This window comes from Lissotriton helveticus, chromosome 12, assembly GCF_964261635.1.
Source record: "Lissotriton helveticus chromosome 12, aLisHel1.1, whole genome shotgun sequence".
In the NCBI taxonomy this organism is placed as follows: Eukaryota; Metazoa; Chordata; class Amphibia; order Caudata; family Salamandridae; genus Lissotriton; species Lissotriton helveticus.
In genome coordinates this window covers 838,860,768-838,881,051 of record NC_136073.1, presented here as the reverse complement: position 1 = coordinate 838,881,051, position 20,284 = coordinate 838,860,768, and the positions used below count along the sequence as shown (strand labels likewise).

Genomic DNA, 20,284 nt, shown 5'->3' with positions numbered 1-20,284 from the left:
ACCCTTGGTCTTCCGTTCATGTGTATTATTAAAACACTAATAAAATATCCCATGGGAAAAAAAACATTTTGCTGATTAAAAAAAAAAAAAAACTTCGTCACAATTCTGAGAAACTAACAGTTTTTAGGTGATGAGGAAAAAAAGCGATTGTTCTTGTTCTTTACAGTGTGTAGAGCAGACAAAACGTTGTAAAAGTACTTTGTGGACCAGGGACACAGCAGCATCAAGAGCCTTATCATCAAAGAAAGCATTTAACGTTATTTGGCCAAGCAGAATTATGTTGACTTCTATTTTGTTGGCTGATCCAAGGGGAGAAAAGCCTTAGATTGCATTTTTAAACGTTGCTGTCAAGTTTTACTTAACTGGACTTTGACACTTAGTCTGTATTCTGTGTTTCAGTTCCATTATCACCTACATGTGTTTGCTGAAGTGATTAACCTGGTCCTAAAATAACAATTCAATTGTGTGATAGGTTTTCCTAAAATATTGTGACCAAAAAAAACAACATTTTGGGAACACCATAAAATAAACAATGTTTCATCGTAAACTAATACATTCGACTGACTTAAGATAAAGTTTAGCATGGACATACCGCTTGAGAGAGATCGTCACCAAAACAAATATTCATATTTTCTCGTCTGGAAGACTTAAGTAACTCTATCTTGGAAGATAGAACTCTCAGCTTGTCTGAGATAGCGGTCTTCAAGCTTCTATCTAGAAGGTAACGCATTTCTTCTTTTTCTTTCTCTGCTTCAAGGCGAAGGTGCTGAATTTGAGACTCTAGAGATTCACTTTTCTTAAGGACGTGATCCATTTGAAATTTAAGCCTTGCGTTCTCGTCCATTACCTCTCTATGCTTCGTAATAAGTGAATTTGTTGGATTTTCAGCAGACAATTTTGTGTGACATACATTATTTCCACCAATACCATCAGTTGTATTTAGGGCAAGGCTTTGACTATTAAAAGGGTCTTGCATTCTATTTGGTTTAGTGGAACTCTTTCGATCACCAGCTGCGGAAATTTCAACATGCCTGTTACTTAAAGATAATGACATCTGTGAATTTAGTGGTGAGCAGATTAAGTCCATTCTCGTTCCTTCATCATGGTTCACGTTTGATATCGTTTTGCATCTCACAGCAAACCCCTTCTTTAAAACTTCTTCGCCGATATCTGTACGATCCCGCTCTGCTTGTACAACCACAGTGTTGTCCTTATAGGTAACTTTATGTCGAACAGTTATCTGCCTTTCGTTAATCATATTGACTAAAAATGCTGTACCCTGTTCTGACATGGCTACATCTGGGTCAGAAAGTTGCAGTCCCCAAAGTCTATATTTTCTGGCTAAACCCGGGAACTGCAGCTCCCCTGGAAGTTCAACAAGACATGACCTTTTCAGCGCCTCTGAGTTTCCATAATCAATATAGGTCACGTGGCAGAACTCGTCACTGATCACCTTTTGCACCTTGCACCTGTACCAACAGTTGTCTTGAGAAAACAAACCACCGTATATCTTGCCTACTTCAGGATTATTGAAGATGGGGCCATTTAAGGGGCAATGCGTAGCGAGTTCTTCGCTCAACGGTGGAATCTCGTGAGCTCTGTCCACACACTGCGCCCAGAAGGTCACAGCGTCTTCCACGTGGCTGACAAACACCTGCTCAACCCTTCCAAATCCTTGACATTCCTCCATAGCGATAACCTAGCCCTGCCAGAGTGGTTGAACCCCTAGCACTGCTCCGTCGCCACAGAAACCACGTAGCCGGTTCACCTCACTTCCTGGCACGCGAGCAGTTTCAAGAGCTGCGCGTCTCTCGCCGGCGCACCAATCAGTGTCCCCAGTCGTCTTGCGCCTGCGCAGTTTCATTACTAGGCATGTATTCTCCCAGCTGACGAGCCCGTACGATCGAGCCCCCCCCCCCCTGTCTGCTCTGCTGCTTGTACTTCCGGGTCAAGTCAGACGGAGAACTACGGTACTGAAAATAGAAAGAGAGACCTTCTTTTCGGAGAGGAAAGGTAAGTAACTGTGCCCGGTATTGTGAACTGAGTGTTGCTTTTTCTAAACAACCTATACGAATACAATTACAAGCGCGGGCGTCCTTTATTCCTTTGAGTTGCTCTGAATTCCAACTGCCGTTCACTTTTTTTGTGTTTCAATTTCCTTGAGTAGCGTCCTCGTGGGTAGTCCGTCTTCTTTTTTCCAGACACATTTCCGGTATTATGTAGCCTGCTATTTACTGTATTCAATATTAAGTTTATTTTTTTCCTCAAGTTGGAGTTGTTCGGTTTCATTGACTTATCGCTTTAGTTTTTTTTAAATTCCTGGGTATTACCCATTTCTTCCTTATTTCTTCGTGGTCCGATTCCGGATGTGCTACTTTTTTGTTCGTTTCTGCTGCGTAATAAAGTTTTGGTTGCAATTTTGTCGCACATGCGCAGTATAACCGCTCTCAGCGTTGCTGTTTCGAAGCTGGAGGCCTTTAGTGGACATAGGAGTGGTGAGTGGGTCGTTCTGATGATGCGAATGTCGTTATTAGTTGGAAAATGTTAAGGGAGGATTAAAGAAGGTCATTTTATAATCCAGGCTATGGACGGGGATCAAGGACAGGGCGGCTTTAGGGGTGAAGGTTTACCACTAAAACTGTTATGATGGTCAGATTGGAGCTCTTCTACCAGGTTTTAAGGGTGATTGGGACATTTACTGGGATGGGGCATCAGATGCTGAACTGTTTGACGGTTATCAACAACTATTTAATGGGTCAAGAAGTCAAGGAGCCTTCTGGATGGGAGGAGGGGTCGTATTGGAGCATTTATATACCGCTTATGATTCCATTGTGGGGCGCTAAACCACTTACCCACTCTAATAGTTAACTACATTGTGTAGCGTGCATGATTGGGTGGGGGTTGTCTTTGTTTTGAGCCTATAGGGGAATTGTTTTCATGTCGTTGGTGGAGACTCCCGAAGTGTGGCTGTCGCACACTGGGTGGTGATTGTATTGTAATTGCATTTATATAGTGCTTACTACCCCATACGAGGCGTCGAAGCGCTTTTTCGGCGAGTGGCACGCTCCTCCGGGGCCCATAGAGGATTAGTGTTGAATTAGTATAGTGAAACATGCAAGTACATTTTAAGTGGTGGATAGGTTAGTCAGTTATTTGGATTTGGAATGATAGCAGAAGGATAGAGGAGGACAAAGGTTTGTATTTATATAGCCCTTGTTGACTCACGCTATTCAGGAAGCCTACAAAGGATTAGTGGTGAATTAATATGGTGAAATATGAAGTAATTTCAGTGGTGGATATTAGGCAGTTACTTGGAGTGAGAAGGATAGCGGAGGGATAAACGGGGAAGAAAGATTTGCATTCATATAGCACTTAATACCACTGATTGATTTTGAATCGCTTTTCTGGCGAGTAGCACACCACTCCAGAACCCATAAAGGATTACTGTTAAAAATTAGTATAGTAAAAAAAAATGAAGTAATTTGAGTAGTGGATATGTTATTCAGTTATTTGGGTAGTATATTAGTATAGATTAATATGGAATTTGAAAAGTGAACATGTTAGTCTGTTAATTTCGATTAAAAAGCATAGTGGAAGGATAAGAGTGAAAGTTTTTTTTTTTTAGGTCTTAGCAATAGAAGGAGGCTTTTGGATGAGTAAAAATGAGTTTTGGAGGGGAGAACTCAGAGGAAAGAGTTTGGAAAGGTTTGTTTTAGGGGATTGGTATAGTAAAAGAGGCGTCCGATGATGCAAGGAGGGGTAGAGTAGGAGAGAGTCTAGAAAGGGTTATTTTGGCAATCGTAGTAGTGGTATGGGGTTTGGGATAAATGAGATGGTGGATGTAGAGGATATATTGATAGATGAATTGGATGAGAGAGAGGGTAGTGCATTGGAAGGAGTAGTAGAAGAAGTTTGAGATGAGTCAGAAAGGTTGGGCTAGAAGATATATTGAGCGAAGTATAGGCACAGAAATAGGGTAGTGCATTGGAAATGCTAAATTAGAAGAAAGTGATAAATATATAGATCCATAATTACATTGAAGTATATAGATACATAAAGGAGGTAAGTATATGTAGATTAACGATATTGATAGAGGCCAGGATGAGAAATAGGGTAGCTGAAAATTGGTGATTTTCCAATGTCTTTGGGGCATTCCAGGTGAAGGAGTATTTGCGTGTCATCTGAATAGTTATAGCACGTGATTTGATCAGTACTGGTAATGACTTCATGTAGATGTTGAAAAGCATGGGCGAGATGATAGAACCTTGAGGGACCCCTGCTTTTTTGGAGTATGGTTTGGATGAGAAAGGTGGGGTATGGATGACATTAGTTCTGTTTCGAGGTAGGATGCTATCCAGTCGAAAGCAGTTCCCTCTATGCCGGCTTCATAGAGTCTTTGTTTCAGAGCGGTCAACCGTGTCAAAGGCAACTGAGATGTCCAAGACCCCATTGCGGTCAGCTGTATTCTTTAGGTCATCCCAGATGGCAAGGAGGGCAGATTCAGTGGTTAATCAATGTTAAAAGATGCTTGAACAAACTTATTCTGTGTCATCTATTATCTACCCCAGCCGATCTTTTTTGTGATACAGCCGGTATGGTTAAATACACCTTTCTGAGGTTGAAATTCAAGTGTCGCATCAAAGTTGCACGCTATTCAAAATTGATTTGTAATTATTTGCACCTAAAACAATCACTGGGCACGGTAAATTATCTAAATAAAATTGATCCTGATGCACGTCACAATTTATACTTAAACTTCTGCTTAGGCACTTTACTTACCAGACTTTACCTGGCGAATAGACGCTATAATTGTATTAAGAACGAACTGATATTTGCAGCTAAAGAGCACAGGCACAGACATAGGGGCATTGGGATGGTGTATACGTGAACCCCCCCCCCCCCCCAATTGAGTTTAATCAGAGCGTTCCGTTATTCATATGGCTATGTGTGGCAGGCACAGATGTGGTCATACGAGTAAAAAGATGCCAACAGTGCAAGAATGGGAATTAGTGACACGAGTTGTAGTCGTGAGCCTTATTTTATTTTTTAAGAGTGGTATACTGCCCACTGCTGAACAAATACATCCCAAGAATGTAGATGGAAGCACAATCAAGACTGGCAAGATAATCAGAAACGAATGATCAGCAAATGATTGGTGTGGCGGGTAGTGTCAACTACTTGGGGGGGTATTGAATGCTCTGTAAGGGTCTGTTGATAAACATTGAGGATACTGGGGTGTGGCAGAGGTATAGAATGAAACCATGATGAAGCCAGAGAGTAACCATGGCAAGTAGAAGGGGTAAACCGTAATCAACTAGCGTGGGGTTATTCTACCACTTATCGGCTTATTACATTATTTTAGGAGGGGTTTACAAATCCCACCCCGTCCTCCTGTTTATTTTCCATGAGGACACTTGGGGGAAGGATAATTAGTGCTGTTAGTTTGGGATAGTTTAGGATAGTCTCCAAGAGAAGGTTGTTTGTTGGTGTCTTAAAGCGCAGGTAAGTGGCAGTGTCCATGAGTTACATGTGTTTTCTTGCTCTCTGCAGATGTGATGCTTCCCCATCTTATACGCATTCTCCACCCATGTGATGTTTCCACAATCGCATACCGAGCCCTCAAAGCTCATCTCTAAAAGCACAAAAATGGGTATATTTTTTAACAAGTTTGACTAAAGAACAGACTCTGTATTTTTTTAATATTCTGCTTTCGGTCTTACTATTGAAAGGTAGCAATTATGGATCTGAGAGGGGGCAAGACAGCTGCACTCACTTAGTCAGAAGGTGCACTTAAAGTAGATGTCTCTTCTCCCAACTAAATTTAAAGAATGCCAGTGCATGTAATTATTTATAGTAAGTAGTTCAAATTTTTTTTTTTTTTGTAAAATTTTTATTTTGATTTGCAAAAAAAAAGAATAAACAGACAAACATCGGGCTGCGGAGGAACCGCACATTACTCCAGAACAGGGCAAATCATTGTGCATGCATCAGCAGTGACCCAGACTATATTACAAGCATATCCAGGCCAGGAGCGAGACCACATAGTAATTAGGACCACAGTACCAGTGGCCTACAAGCCTAGCAGTAGGCCAGGCCATCCAGGATAACCAGAGCTGCAATAAGCTGGGCCCCAAACCTCCAGGTTCCATACAAGCGGTGCAAATAAGCAGCCCGCGGACCCTCCACAGCCCATAAACCATGACAACCAACTGCCCCATCCCACCCCCACCCTCCCCCCTGGTAGTGACGCCATTCACTCATCATTCATTCCACATCCATATTACACTTGAAAGAGGTGCATCGATCTCAATGAAGCCGGACATACCGCCGAGGGTAACCCCTTAGAGAGAAAGTCCACCAGGGGACCCCACTGATATCGGAAGTTCTTATACTGGCCAAGGAAGATGTCCGCCACTCTTTCCAAACTGAGCAACCTCCAAAGTCGTGCATGCCATAGTGACACTGCCGGGGCATCCTTCTTTTTCCAGGCCGCAGCCAGCGTGAGTTTCGCAGCACCTAGGCATAGCCACAAAATCTTCTTATCGGCCCTGGTCTGATAGACAAGGCCAGGGTCACGCAGCCCCAGCAGAACACAAGCCATAGACTCATCAATGGGATAAGTCAGCACTTCCTTTATATGTGAGAGGATTTCCTCCCAGTACGGACGGATCACCGGGCAGTCCCACCAGATGTGGCGGAAGTCCCCCAAAAGCCCGCAGCCCCTCCAGCACTTATCCGAGGTCGCCGGGAAAATGCGGTGAAGCCTAGTCGGGCACATATACCATTGCATGACCGTCTTGAGGTGGGCTTCCCTCAGGTGCAAGGAATGGTTAAAGGTCGTCAGGTCTCGCCAAAGCGCCGACCATTCCACATCCGAGATATCGCGCCCCAGCATTTCTTCCCATTGCCCCATATAACGAGGTCGGGGAGCTACCGTCGATTTGAGCAACAACCGGTATATGAAGGAAATGGCCCCCTTCATGGCGGATGTGCGTAATATAAAGGTTTCAAAAGGAGTCGGCGGTCTCGTAGCCGCCTCCATCACCCCAGGTGACGTGGCCCAGTGAAGCAGCTGAACATGCCGGAATCGTTCAGTCTGGGGGACCCCATAATCTCTCACACAGTTAGCGAAAGTTAGGGTGTCCAGGCCGTGGAACAAATGGGTCAACGCCCGACACCCCCCCTCCCTCCACACCGCAAACGGCCCTTCATGAAGCGCCGGAGGGAAGGCCGGGTTGTAATGCAAGGGCGTAAAGGGCGAAGGGAACGTGGTCCAACGGTCGTCCGCCGCTAGCGAGTCCCACACCTTCAACACTGTGCTCGTAGGAGTGCATATATATGCGTTGAGAGGTCGGTCCTTCTTCGGTTTCCAGGCTAAGTCCCAGATCGACCTGCCGGCAACGCATCGGTCCATATGGAGCCAATGTTTCTCGGAGGTCTGTTGCGACCACTCCACCAACACTCGCAGTTGCGCCGCTTTGTAATATAACTGCAGGTCAGGGAGCCCGACTCCACCCTCAGGTCTCGGCCGACGGAGAACCGCATAGGAGACCCGTGCCTGACCCCCTTGCCAAATGAAGCGCAGTACTTGAGTCTTGAGCCGTCGAAAGAAATCGCTGTCTATGGGGATAGGCAATGCCTGGAACAAATATAAGAATTTAGGGAGGAGAACCATTTTCACGGCATGAATTCTGCCCAGCCATGACAGAAATTTCGGTTTCCACCTGTCCAATTCCGTCCGGGTCTTCGCCAACAAAGATGGGAAATTGGCCTGGAACAGCCCGCCCACTGTCGGAGTCAGATGGACCCCTAGGTAGACGATCGAACCAGTGGCCCAGGCCAGCGGAGTCAGCGGCCGTACCCGGTCCCTCTCGGCCTCCGAAAGGTTAAGATTCAGGATGTAGGACTTGCTATAGTTGACCTTAAAACCGGCCACGGCCTCAAACTCCAGTAAGACCTCCCTGATGAACTGCAGCGAGGTTTCCGGATCAGTAATAGAGAACAAGATGTCGTCTGCAAAGAGCGAAATCTTGTGCTGTTCCCCCGCGAACGGCAGACCTCTGATCCCGACGTGCTCCCGCACCGCTACCGCCAGCGGCTCGATGCTCAGCGCGAACAGCAGGGGGGACAGCGGACAACCCTGTCTAGTACCCCGAGCGTGAGTAAAGAACGCCGACGTATGACCATTCACCGCCACCCGGGACCGGGGGCAGCAGAAATTAGCCTTCACCATAGTGATGAAAGCCTCCGAGAAACCAAAGGCAGTCATGGTATTAAACAGAAACCCCCAGTCCACCCTATCGAAGGCCTTCTCGGCATCCAGGCCCACTAGGACCGCCGGAATACGAAATCTTTCTGCCTTTTCTATTAGATGCACCACCCGACGAGTGTTATCATGCGTCTGGCGCCCCTTGATGAAGCCAGACTGGTCTGGATGGATTAGCGCCGGCATAAGGTCTTGTAGCCTACGCGCCAGGATCGCCGAGTATAGTTTGGCGTCCAAATTAAGAAGCGCTATCGGGCGAAAGGAGGCGCATTGCGCTGGATCCTTCCCCGGCTTCGGCAAGACCGTAATCATCGCCTCCGCCAAGGAGCCAGCAGAGGAACCGGAGGAGGCCATGTCATTAAAAAGGGTGACTAAGAAGTCGCAGATCTCGGAAGCGTAGGATTTATAAAACACAGCGGTGTAACCGTCTGGGCCAGGTGCTTTGTGAAGCTTCAAGTTCGCAATAGCATCTAACACCTCCTCCCTGGTGATCGGGGCCCCTAAAAGCTCGTTCCATTCCCTGGACACCTGCGGAAGGTGCATACGCCCCAGGTACTCCCTCTGGGCAGCTGCTCCCAGCCTTTCCCCCCCGTATAGATCCGAGTAAAAGCGTCCGAAAATGGCCGCCTTTGTTTCGTCCCGGTGCTGCAACTGACCCACAGAGTCGCGGATCCCCCCAATGTACTCACGTTCCCGCCTGTCGCGAAGCTGTCGGGCCAGGTGCCTCCCCACCTTGTTACCACAAGAGTAGGACTGTCGGCCCAATCTCAGTAGCGTGAACTCCGCCCTGTTATTGTAGTGCGCCCTCAACTTCCCCCGTACCGCCGTGAGAGGCCGGAGGGTCACCCTCGAGGGGTTAAGTTTATGCGCCCGCTCGAGAGATGCCAGTTCAGCCTCCAGTGCCTCCCGATCCTTGCGGCGCAACCTGTTGAGGTGTGCGTTAAGGCTCAAGCACGTGCCCCTAACGGACGCCTTAAAGGCATCCCACGTGTTGGATACAGAGGTATCGGATGGCGGATTGAGGGTAAAGAACTCCCTAATGGCCACCCGCAGCGCCTTGTTAGACTCCTCGTCCCGAAGTACCGAAGCTGGGAAATACCATTTCCGTTGCCCGGTATCTGCCGACGACCAGCGCAGCGTAAGCACTAGCATGCTGTGGTCCGAGACCGAGATGGGCAGGATGGTGGAGTCAAGAACATCTCCTCTAAGAGCCTGGCTGAGGAATACATGATCCAATCGTGAATATGAGTGGTGTACATGAGAGAGAAATGTGTAATCTCTTGACGTTGGATGCATAAACCGCCACCCATCAACCAACCCCATTTCCGTAATCTTTTGCCGTGACAGCTCAGAGAACACACCAGTATCCGCCCTGCGAGCGCCTGAACAATCCAGCGCCCTGTCCCACACCAAATTACAGTCCCCCATGAGGAACAACCGCCCTTCCACAAAATCACTCACTTTATGCAGCAGGTCTTGCAAGAACTTATTCTGGCCAGTGTTAGGAACATACGTCACAACAAAAGTACAAAGCCTCCCCTGCACCAGCCCTTTCACCATCAACCAACGGCCCTCCCTATCCGTGCGTACCGCCACCGGTTGAAAAAGTAGCGAAGTATGGAAGAGGAGGGCCACCCCCTTATGCTTTGTGGACGCAGAGGATCTGTATATTAGGGGATATGCCTTATGCTTAAGACGCAGCTCATCTTTGCGTGCAAGGTGAGTCTCCTGAAGTCCCACTATGTCCAACTGGTGGTCAGTTATATACTTCCACACCTTTTGCCTCTTCTGCGGGGAGTTCAGCCCCTTAACATTCCAGGTCCCTAAGCTAACAGGCATCGTGAGACACCAAACTAGACTCCTCTATGACTCTGGAACCCGCCCACCACCCCCGCCAGAAGGAACCCTGGTCACAGCACATAAGAAAAGCATACTCCCGCCAACCCTCCTCCCCACATTCCCAACCTCGAACCCCACACCAAATCACCCCGCAACACTCAAACCAACGGCGCCTCCCATCCACCCTCTCACCACCACATGATACAAGCCACAACACGTCCGCGTCACCACCAGAACCCCCCCACATCCCCAACCCCAACACCCCAAACAGCCCCCCCAAGACCCTCCCCCCCCCGGAAACCCCCACACACCCCATCCAAAGTCCACAAAAGTCCTCCCAGGGCTGGCGAGGAGACAGCAGCCGAAGTCCCCTGTAGGCCGAAGGAAAGGGAAACAGTGAAAGTGGAAACAAAACAGAAACAGAGAAGAAAATACTCATCAGTCCCAGTGGTCCACAGGTCACGAAGTTACGACCACGTCTGGGACCGGTCGGGAAGACCATCTCGGTTCCTCCCAAGGTCACGGTCTGGGGAGTCTTCTTCGAAAGTACATCCATTCACCCAGACCGGGGGGGTCCATGCCCCTCCAGCGCCGATCCGTAGTTTCAAGTCACCGTCACGCCGCTCCAGAGCTGGCCTGTGACGCCGGCACCGTCGCTGAAACCACTGATGCCACTGCACTTCCCCTCTCCTGCTGGCTGGCATCGCGGTCCGGGCGCCCCCTCGCCGGAGAGGACCCTACTCTATGCCACGAGGAGGACCGACGTCGCCTCCGAGATGGGGATGCATTCGACCCCTGGGACGGGGCAACCTCCTCCAAACCCAAGAGCTCCTTTGCCTCCCGAAGGGAGCGCATCTGCATCAGCCGATTCTGCCACCTGAAGATGATCCTGAACGGGTGCCCCCAAGAGTAGGCGATGTTGCGTTCCCGCAAAAAGGAAGTCACCGGCCGAAAATCCCTCCTCTTCTGAAGTGTAGACGCTGCAAGGTCCTGGAAAAGCTGAGGATGATGGCCCCTAAAGTGCAGCGAATCGATGGCCCTAGCCTTCCGGAGGATGCGCTCCTTCAATTGAAAGTCATGTACACAGACAAGGATGTCAGGGGGCGGCCCCCCCCCTCTCCTGGGCAAACCAACGCGATGAACTCTATCCATCTGGATATTCTTCACATCGTCCTCATCCAGAATCTGCAGCAACAGCTCCTGCACATAGCCTCGCAGGTCTCCCGACTCACCATCCCACGGTACCGCTTTAATGCGAATGTTATTCCGCCGGGAGCGGTTCTCAAGATCTTCCATGTGTGCCTGCAGGTCCAAGTTCTGCTCCGTGAGGCGAATGACATCTTGCTGGAGTAAATGGACATCATTGGCCGTGCTCAAATCATGGTCCTCAAGAGTCGCCACCCTTTCTCCAATCCCATCAACATCTCGCCGTACTTCCCGGAGATCAGAGGCCAGTTGCGCCCGCAGCTCAGAGATGTCCTCCTTAATGGAAGCAAAAAGTTCGGTCATAAAAGCCTTAGTGGCCGGGGCCTCGTCATCGGACATCCCGGCCGACCCACCTGCTCCGGGGGATGCCGGCTGCTGCGACGATCTAGCTGCGCCGTCCTTCAGCACGCGTCCCTTGCGGGCCTGGTTAGCCATAATGAATGCCGGGCGCCTTGCACCAGAGCAAACGCTCCACTGATCACCACCAGAACCAAGCAGCACCCAGATCCGGGCCTGCAGACGCAGCAGTTGGCCCCGGCGGGCAGTCCCACTCTGTGTCCGCCACACAGCTCCTGGCCAGAGGCTCCCAGCGAATCCCCGGCGCCCAGACACCAGGAAGTAGGGGTGCGCAAAGCCCAGTGGTCAAGAGGCCCCCAGTCAGCTACGAAAGCCCTAGAGAGGCGGTACACGAAGGCAATCCAGACAGCAAAAGTCCATGAGCGAGCGCCATGCACTCAAACAGCCGACTGAGCCAGGCAAAATGGCGGCGCCACGCTCCTCGACCAGAGCACCTCCGGGCCTCCAGGTATGCACCCCCAACAGCACCCCTAGTCCGCACCAGCTCGCAGCGTAGGACCGGAGCCTCCCCTGGAAGTCCTGGCACAGGCAATGGAGTCCAGCAGCTCTTGACCTGGCAAATGCGGCCTCTGGGAAGCGCCCGGGGCCTCTACCACACCTCCTGGCCGGTGCTCCCGGGCCCCCACACTTCTCGCCAGTCAGGACCTTCCGCCGCGCGGGTACACCCCCACAGCCAAGCGGCGCCGTGTCAGTCCATAGAAGGCCTCCAGGGCATGCACCACCCCAGGGGCAGTCACTAGGTCGCCGCCACACCAGGAGCCGGCAGCTCCCCCGACATGTCCCTCGATGGGCCCCTTCGGCCGGCCGGGCTCCCTCCGCACCTCCCCCGTCCAGAGCGGGGGGTCACTCACCAGGACTAGGTTTCCTGGGGTCCTCGCGGAGCCCGGTCCTCGCTGCTCCACAGGTGCACCTCCGGACCCCGGCGGGCTCAGCGGCGCCTCCCCACACCGAGGCCTCCGGGACCTCTCTGCTCTCCAGGTCGCCACTCGCCGGCACCCTCAGGCCCCACCGGAGATCGCAGCTGCCCCTCGCCGCCTCCGCCGACAGCCCGCAGCCCAGGCGGTCCGATGTCAGATGACCCAGGGCGGGGCGGGGCGCAAAATGGACCTCCTCCGTCGCGGTAGGCCCCGCGACTCGCCGGGCCGGCCTCCGCAAATCGAGACCGGGGATCCACAGGCCGCAGAGCTCCGCCGGTCCCGCAGCCTCCCTGAGCGATCTCTCTCCTCGCCGACGGCACCGCGCTCCACCGCAGTGTACCGGCGACCCCCGCCACCGATTAGGGGCCGAGCTGGGCACCAGGTGCCGCGCTATTAGCTGCTTTGCCGGATCGGCGCCGGAGAGACAGGGAAAAAGCGTCCTACTCCGACGCCATCTTGGCCACGCCCCAGTAGTTCAAATTTTAACAGAAGTTGAGTGTGCAGCGGGGTATCGCCTCCTGATCAAAGGTGTAACTGTATCATCAAGTCTGCACTGTTCCTTATCAGGGCAGTGTCTCCTCCCTGCACCATGGTTGTTCACAACGGGGACCCATCCAAATTAATCTTTGAAATCAGCTAATGTATATGAATTCAGGCTTCTCCTGAAGCAGGAAGCTCTTCAACAAATATTTACTATTGAGTCATATGATAACAATATATGTTTGATTGCTTAGTCCCATGCATTCCGGATCCCGTTGGGACCTTCATCACTAAATTATTTCTGAAAAAGATTCGCATAAACATTCAACAAAGACATTTAACCATGATTAGTACAAACATAAAAACAAATAGAATGCATGTATTGTACACCAGGCCCCTGAAATATGGGATTTTGCGGCTGTGGGGATTTTGCGGCTGTGGAGATTTTCCGCATAATTATAGATTTACCGCATTTGCCACACATTCTAACATCTGCATAATCTGCAGATTTTAATGGAAAAAAATCTTTCTAGCTCAAGCGGTTCAAAAGTTACAAAAAATGTGATGGCACGTTTTGCAACAAAGTGAAATGCTCTTTGCAAGACTGAACTGGTCACCTTTCTGTTGCATATTACTATGTTTGGATGTTAAAGTGATACTAATGGGGTGCAAAGAATGTCCACCGTATTACTAAGTTTAAAAAAGATGAAATAATACTCTTATAAAATATGCAGCATTATGTAGCATAATTTGCTTTTTCTTGCTGCATTATTTACTCAATCTTGTCTTATAATTCGGCCCTTTCCTGCTGCATTATTCCAGTGGCCCTGATTATACTATGTTATGCACATCCGAACAAAATAAACAAGTTCTTTTAATAATTAAAAAGACATCTTTAACACTACACACCGGTCTTCTGTATCTTAAGAAATGCAACTTTTAATCTGGGTGAGGACTCCAACTGCATATACTTATCTTTAGGAAATTTGGAGTAAACTAAAGTCTGCTGCTATTCATATAGCAATCATATTAGGCACACAAAAAAGGCAATATGTCATAAAGCATAAATCGTACCACACCAAGGGTAAACAAAAACAATAAAGTGAGGTGATGTTCAAACCAGCCTGTTTAGTGGAAATTGTTTGTAATAATAAGAGTGCTCTTGCGAAAACTGTGACCATCATTATAAATGGGCAAAACATGATGACGTAATCTATGATGAATACATCATGTTGGATATTGCAACACCATAATAACCAAAAAGTTAAAGAGCGATAATATTTAGTCCCTGCTCTCCTCTGAGGTCTAGGAGTGCCCACAAATAAAGTGCTCTCACTGAAAAACTAAATGAATCCCATGTAGTGTTTGTAGGATAATGGACTGTTTGCAGATGTCCCCATGTTTTGCTAATAGATGCTGGAGAAATGGATCTGAAAGTGTGCTGGGTCTTGCTAACCAGGCTCAGCGCTCTTTTCCTTAAACTGTAAATGTGAATTGCTGCATTCAATTGGCAAGTACTTTTACTCCCCTGTAAGGCCCTAGTACATGGTACCGGGGCTGCAGGATTGATTGTGCCACAGTGAGTGACCAGAGTAAAACTAAAGTCTTCAGGTCTGCCATGTCAGCCCTGCACGAGCAGCCTGCCTGCTTGAGTTAGACCTTGCACACACCATGTGTGATACGGTCACTTCACTGCATTCAATGTATGTCAATCACCTCTAAAGTAAGTCTCCTATAGCCCAGGAGACAGGGTGCATTATATTACATGTGTGGAAATATATTTGCAAGCCTATATTGCTCTGTGGTAGCGTTTTAAACATGCAAAAACAACAGTTGATAGACAGAATGCAGAACAATGTCATACATTCACCCCAGTATAGAGATTTGGGCCTAAATCCATCGTTTTTTTGCTCACCACACCACCCCAGTTCAGACATGGCCATATGCCAATCAGCCTTGATCCTGTGCCTCATGGGAACAGTCCAACCCGAATTGCCATGCCATGTCTTCCCTGGACCGGAATCAAGCATCCTAGGACCGGTTTCTTCAGCCAGGATAGCTTGACTCCAGTAGCGTGGAGAGCACGGGACTCACGTCTGAGCATACCCGTCCCACTCGGGGTGACAAATGCAAAAACAAGTATTTACAATGCAATGGTCTCGGCATTATTAAAGGTAGAGCTATTGGCATTGCTCAAGACTTTTTTATTTTTTTTAAATCATAAGTAAATGGCATTGTCATTTACTTTGCCAATAGCTTAATCGCTCGCAAATGCATGACCTATTGCATTTACACCCACACAGAGCCACACACACAAATCCACCCACACATACAGAGCCACCCACACAGTCATTCACATAGAGCCACCTACACAGAGCCACCCTCACACAGACACCCTCACACAGACAGAGCCACCCACACATAGAGCCACCTACAAAAAAAGCTATCCACACACAAACACACAGCCCCCCCCACACACACAGCCCCCCCCACACACACAGCCCCCCCCACACACACAGCCCCCCCCCACACACACAGCCCCCCCCACACACACAGCCCCCCCCCACACACACAGCCCCCCCACACACACAGCCCCCCCACACACACAGCCCCCCCCGCACACAGAGCCCCCCCCGCACACAGAGCCCCCCCCGCACACAGAGCCCCCCCCGCACACAGAGCCCCCCCCGCACACAGAGCCCCCCCACACAGAGCCCCCCCACACACAGAGCCCCCCCCCACACAGAACCCCCCCCACACACACAGAGCCCCCCCCACACACACAGAGCCCCCCCCACACACACAGAGCCCCCCCACACACACACAGAGCCCCCCCCACACACACACAGAGCCCCCCCCACACACACACAGAGCCCCCCCCCACACACGGAGCCCCCCCCCACACACAGAGCCCCCCCCCACACACGGAGCCCCCCCACACACAGAGCCCCCCCACACACAGAGCCCCCCCACACACAGAGCCCCCCCCCACACAGAGCCCCCCCACACAGAGCCCCCCCACACAGAGCCCCCCCACACAGAGCCCCCCACACAGAGCCCCCCCACACACACACGGAGCCCCCCACACTCCGAGCCCCCCCACACTCCGAGCCCCCCCACACACCCACACCCAGAGCGCCACGCGCGCACCCCCAGAGCGCCACGCGCGCACCCCCAGAGCGCCACGCGCGCGCACCCCCAGAGCGCCACGCGCGCGCACCCCCAGAGCGCCACGCGCACCCCCAGAGCGCCACGCGCACCCCCAGAGCGCCGCGGGCACCCAGAGCGCCGCACACACACCCACCCACCCAGAGCCACGCACACACAGCCACGCACACACCCACCCACAGCCACACACACACCCACCCAGAGCCACACACACACCCACCCACCCAGAGCCACACACACACCCACACACCCAGAGCCACACACACACCCACACACCCAGAGCCACACACACACCCAGAGCCACACACACCCAGAGCCACACACACACCCACCCACAGCCACACACACACACACCCACCCACAGCCACACACACACACAGAGCCACACACACACACACCCACCCACAGCCACACACACACCCACCCACCCAGAGCCACACCCACCCACCCAGAGCCACACACACACACCCAGAGCCACACACACACACCCAGAGCCACACACACACACCCAGAGCCACACACACCCACCCAGAGCCACACCCACCCAGAGCCACACACACCCAGAGCCACACACACACACACAGAGCCACACACACACACACAGAGCCACACACACACACACACACACACACACAGAGCCACACACACACACACACCCACACCCAGAGCCACACACACACACACACACACCCAGAGACACACACACACACACCCAGAGACACACACCCAGAGACACACACACCCAGAGCCACACACACACACACACCCAGAGCCACACACACACACCCACCCAGAGCCACACACACACCCAGAGACACACACACACCCAGAGACAAACACACACCCAGAGACAAACACACACCCAGAGACACACACACACACAATGTTAGAAGGGGCGATCTCAGAGGGCCAGGTTATGCTCACCCGGGCACCCCAAGATTCACCTCTCCTACAGAACTTGCCGAGTCTTATCGTGAGGTCCTCACCGGGGAGGACTTCGAATCTAGGATCGTACACACTGAACTCACACCACACTACGAACAGACACCACACCGGTGGGTTTTAGGAACAAGATCTTTATATAAGCAAATAACGAAGGCAGCACTCTTATGTACACAGCGGTCAAGGGACCACAAAGTCTTAGGGGATTCGGGAAGGGGGAAGCGGGACAGTCTTTTAGTCTCTGGGACAGTACGAGGCGTACCCTACGCGCAGCTCTCAATCCTCGAGCCGGGGGGTACGGGATGATGGTCGGACTGGTTGCTTCGCCCACGTCGAGTCGGCTCGGTCGTGATGGTGCTCTCGATGGTCCAGCCGGACCAGAGTACTCCTCGAGCCGCGACGAGCTCAGCAGGGCTCAATCTGGAGAAGGTCGTGAGGAGCCGCGACAGCGTCAGCAGGGCTCCGAGGGTCTTAGAGGTTGAGCCGCGACAGCGTCAGCAGGGCTCCGAGGGTTCCGTTCAGTTCGAGCCGCGACAGCGTCAGCAGGGCTCCGATGGTTACAAGAGGACGAGCCGCGACAGCGTCAGCAGGGCTCCGATGGTCCAATTTCCGCTCGAGCCGCGACAGCGTCAGCAGGGCTCCGGTGGTTCAGGATGAGTCTTCTTAGGGTCAGCCGCGATCAGATCAGCAGGGCTTCCGGTCCAAGATACAACTGCCCGCTAGTTGTCGGGCGGGCCCAGTTATAGTCCTTCTGCTCTTTGATCTCCGGACCCTCGCAGGCGGAGGCCTCAAGCCCTGGGGGCTGGTCGTTGGCGAGGTCCGGCGGTTGGCTCTTTGATCCTTAGAAAGATGGGTCCAGGAATTCCCAGACGCCCAGCAGGTCTGGAGCCAGCCCTCGGGGAGGCCAGAGGTGCGATCGAAACTGGGCCCCAGGGGAGGCCCGAAGGTGTGACGGAAACCAGTCTCTCAGGGGAGGCCGGAGGTGCCATCAAAACTCTCTGGCTTATCTCACTCGGGGAGTGCTGTACCCCCCAGCCAGGACTGGCGCGCCTTTGGAGACAGGGTTTCGCTGGGGCCGGGGTCACGCTAGGCCCAGGGAGACAGGGATGTCGGGAAGGGAAGATGGCGTCCGGGCCTTGTGGGGCAGGCCCGGTCTAGGCGCTCGGAGTCGGGCGCGGGACGGGGACATGCGGCCTGGTCGGGGATTTACGGGGGTTCGGGCTCATCGGGGGTGAGACGACCAGGCTGTTGGGTGCAGGCTATTCTTACGGGGACGCTGCGCAGGGGCTCAGGGTGCAGGCCTACGCTCGCAGGGGGTGGATGAACAGACGCGCACCACGCCACGAGGCCGGGTCCAACACACACACACCCAGAGCCACACACACACCCAGAGCCACACACACACCCAGAGCCACACACACACCCAGAGACACACACACACCCAGAGACACACACACACCCAGAGACACACACACACACACACACCCAGAGACACACACCCAGAGACACACACCCAGAGACACACACCCAGAGACACACACCCAGAGACACACACACACCCAGAGACACACACACACCCAGAGACACACACACACCCAGAGACACACACACACCCAGAGACACACACACACCCAGAGACACACACACACCCAGAGACACACACACACCCAGAGACACACACACACCCAGAGACACACACACACCCAGAGACACACACACACCCAGAGACACACACACACCCAGAGACACACACACACCCAGAGACACACACACACCCAGAGACACACACACACCCAGAGACACACACACACCCAGAGACACACACACACCCAGAGACACACACACACCCAGAGACACACACACACCCAGAGACACACACACACCCAGAGACACACACACACCCAGAGACACACACACACCCAGAGACACACACACACCCAGAGACACACACCCAGAGACACACACACACCCAGAGACACACACACACACCCAGAGACACACACACACACCCAGAGACACACACACACACCCAGAGACACACACACACACCCAGAGACACACACACACCCAGAGACACACACACACCCAGAGACACACACACACCCAGAGACACACACACACCCAGAGACACACACACACCCAGAGACACACACACACCCAGAGACACACACACACCCAGAGACACACACACACCCAGAGACACACACACACCCAGAGACACACACACACCCAGAGACACACACACACCCAGAGACACACACACACACCCAGAGACACACACACACACCCAGAGACACACACACACACCCAGAGACACACACACACACACCCAGAGACACACACACACACCCAGAGACACACACACACACCCAGAGACACACACACACCCAGAGACACACACACACACCCAGAGACGCACACACACACCCAGAGACACACACACACACCCAGAGACACACACACACACCCAGAGACACACACACACCCAGAGACACACACACACCCAGAGACACACACACACCCTGAGCCACACACACCCAGAGCCAGAGCCACACACACACACACCCAGAGCCACACACACACACACAGAGCCACACAAACACACACACACACAGAGCCACACAAACACACACACACACAGAGCCACACAAACACACACACACACAGAGCCACACAAACACACACACACACAGAGCCACACAAACACACACACACACACAGAGCCACACAAACACACACACACACAGAGCCACACAAACACACACACACACAGAGCCACACAAACACACACACACACAGAGCCACACAAACACACAGGAGAGCAAGCACAGCCAGGGGGCAGGAGAGCAAGCACAGCCAGGGGGGCAGGAGAGCAAGCACAGCCAGGGGGGCAGGAGAGCAAGCACAGCCAGGGGGGCAGGAGAGCAAGCACAGCCAGGGGGGCAGGAGAGCAAGCACAGCCAGGGGGGCAGGAGAGCAAGCACAGCCAGGGGGCAGGAGAACAAGCACAGCCAGGGGGCAGGAGAACAAGCACAGCCAGGGGGCAGGAGAACCAAACACGGGCAGGGAAGCAAGCACAGCCAGGGGGCAGGGAAGCAAGCACAGCCAG

General features: G+C 52.1%; 2 protein-coding genes across 5 annotated transcripts in view; one reads left to right on the top strand and one right to left on the bottom strand.

Annotated features, from left to right (window-relative positions):
- Positions 1 to 1,836, bottom strand: part of LOC144798989 (serine/threonine-protein kinase 31-like) — a 36,790-nt gene extending 34,954 nt beyond the window's left edge. The window contains exon 1 of the mRNA XM_078670133.1: positions 593 to 1,836. Coding sequence (XP_078526259.1) covers positions 593 to 1,690 — 1,098 coding nt within the window. The 5' untranslated portion in view covers positions 1,691 to 1,836. The remainder of the gene's footprint in view (positions 1 to 592) is intronic.
- A 55-nt stretch (positions 1,837 to 1,891) lies between these two features.
- The window catches only part of SF3A2 (splicing factor 3a subunit 2), a 101,300-nt gene continuing 82,907 nt past the window's right edge, over positions 1,892 to 20,284 (top strand). The window contains exon 1 of one of the 4 annotated variants that reach the window (XM_078670138.1): positions 1,892 to 2,013. The gene's annotated coding sequence lies outside the window, so the exon portion shown is untranslated. Of the gene's footprint in view, positions 2,014 to 2,385; positions 2,496 to 20,284 lie in introns of those variants that run through there. The other 3 variants (XM_078670137.1, XM_078670136.1, XM_078670135.1) reach the window with 3 other exon arrangements.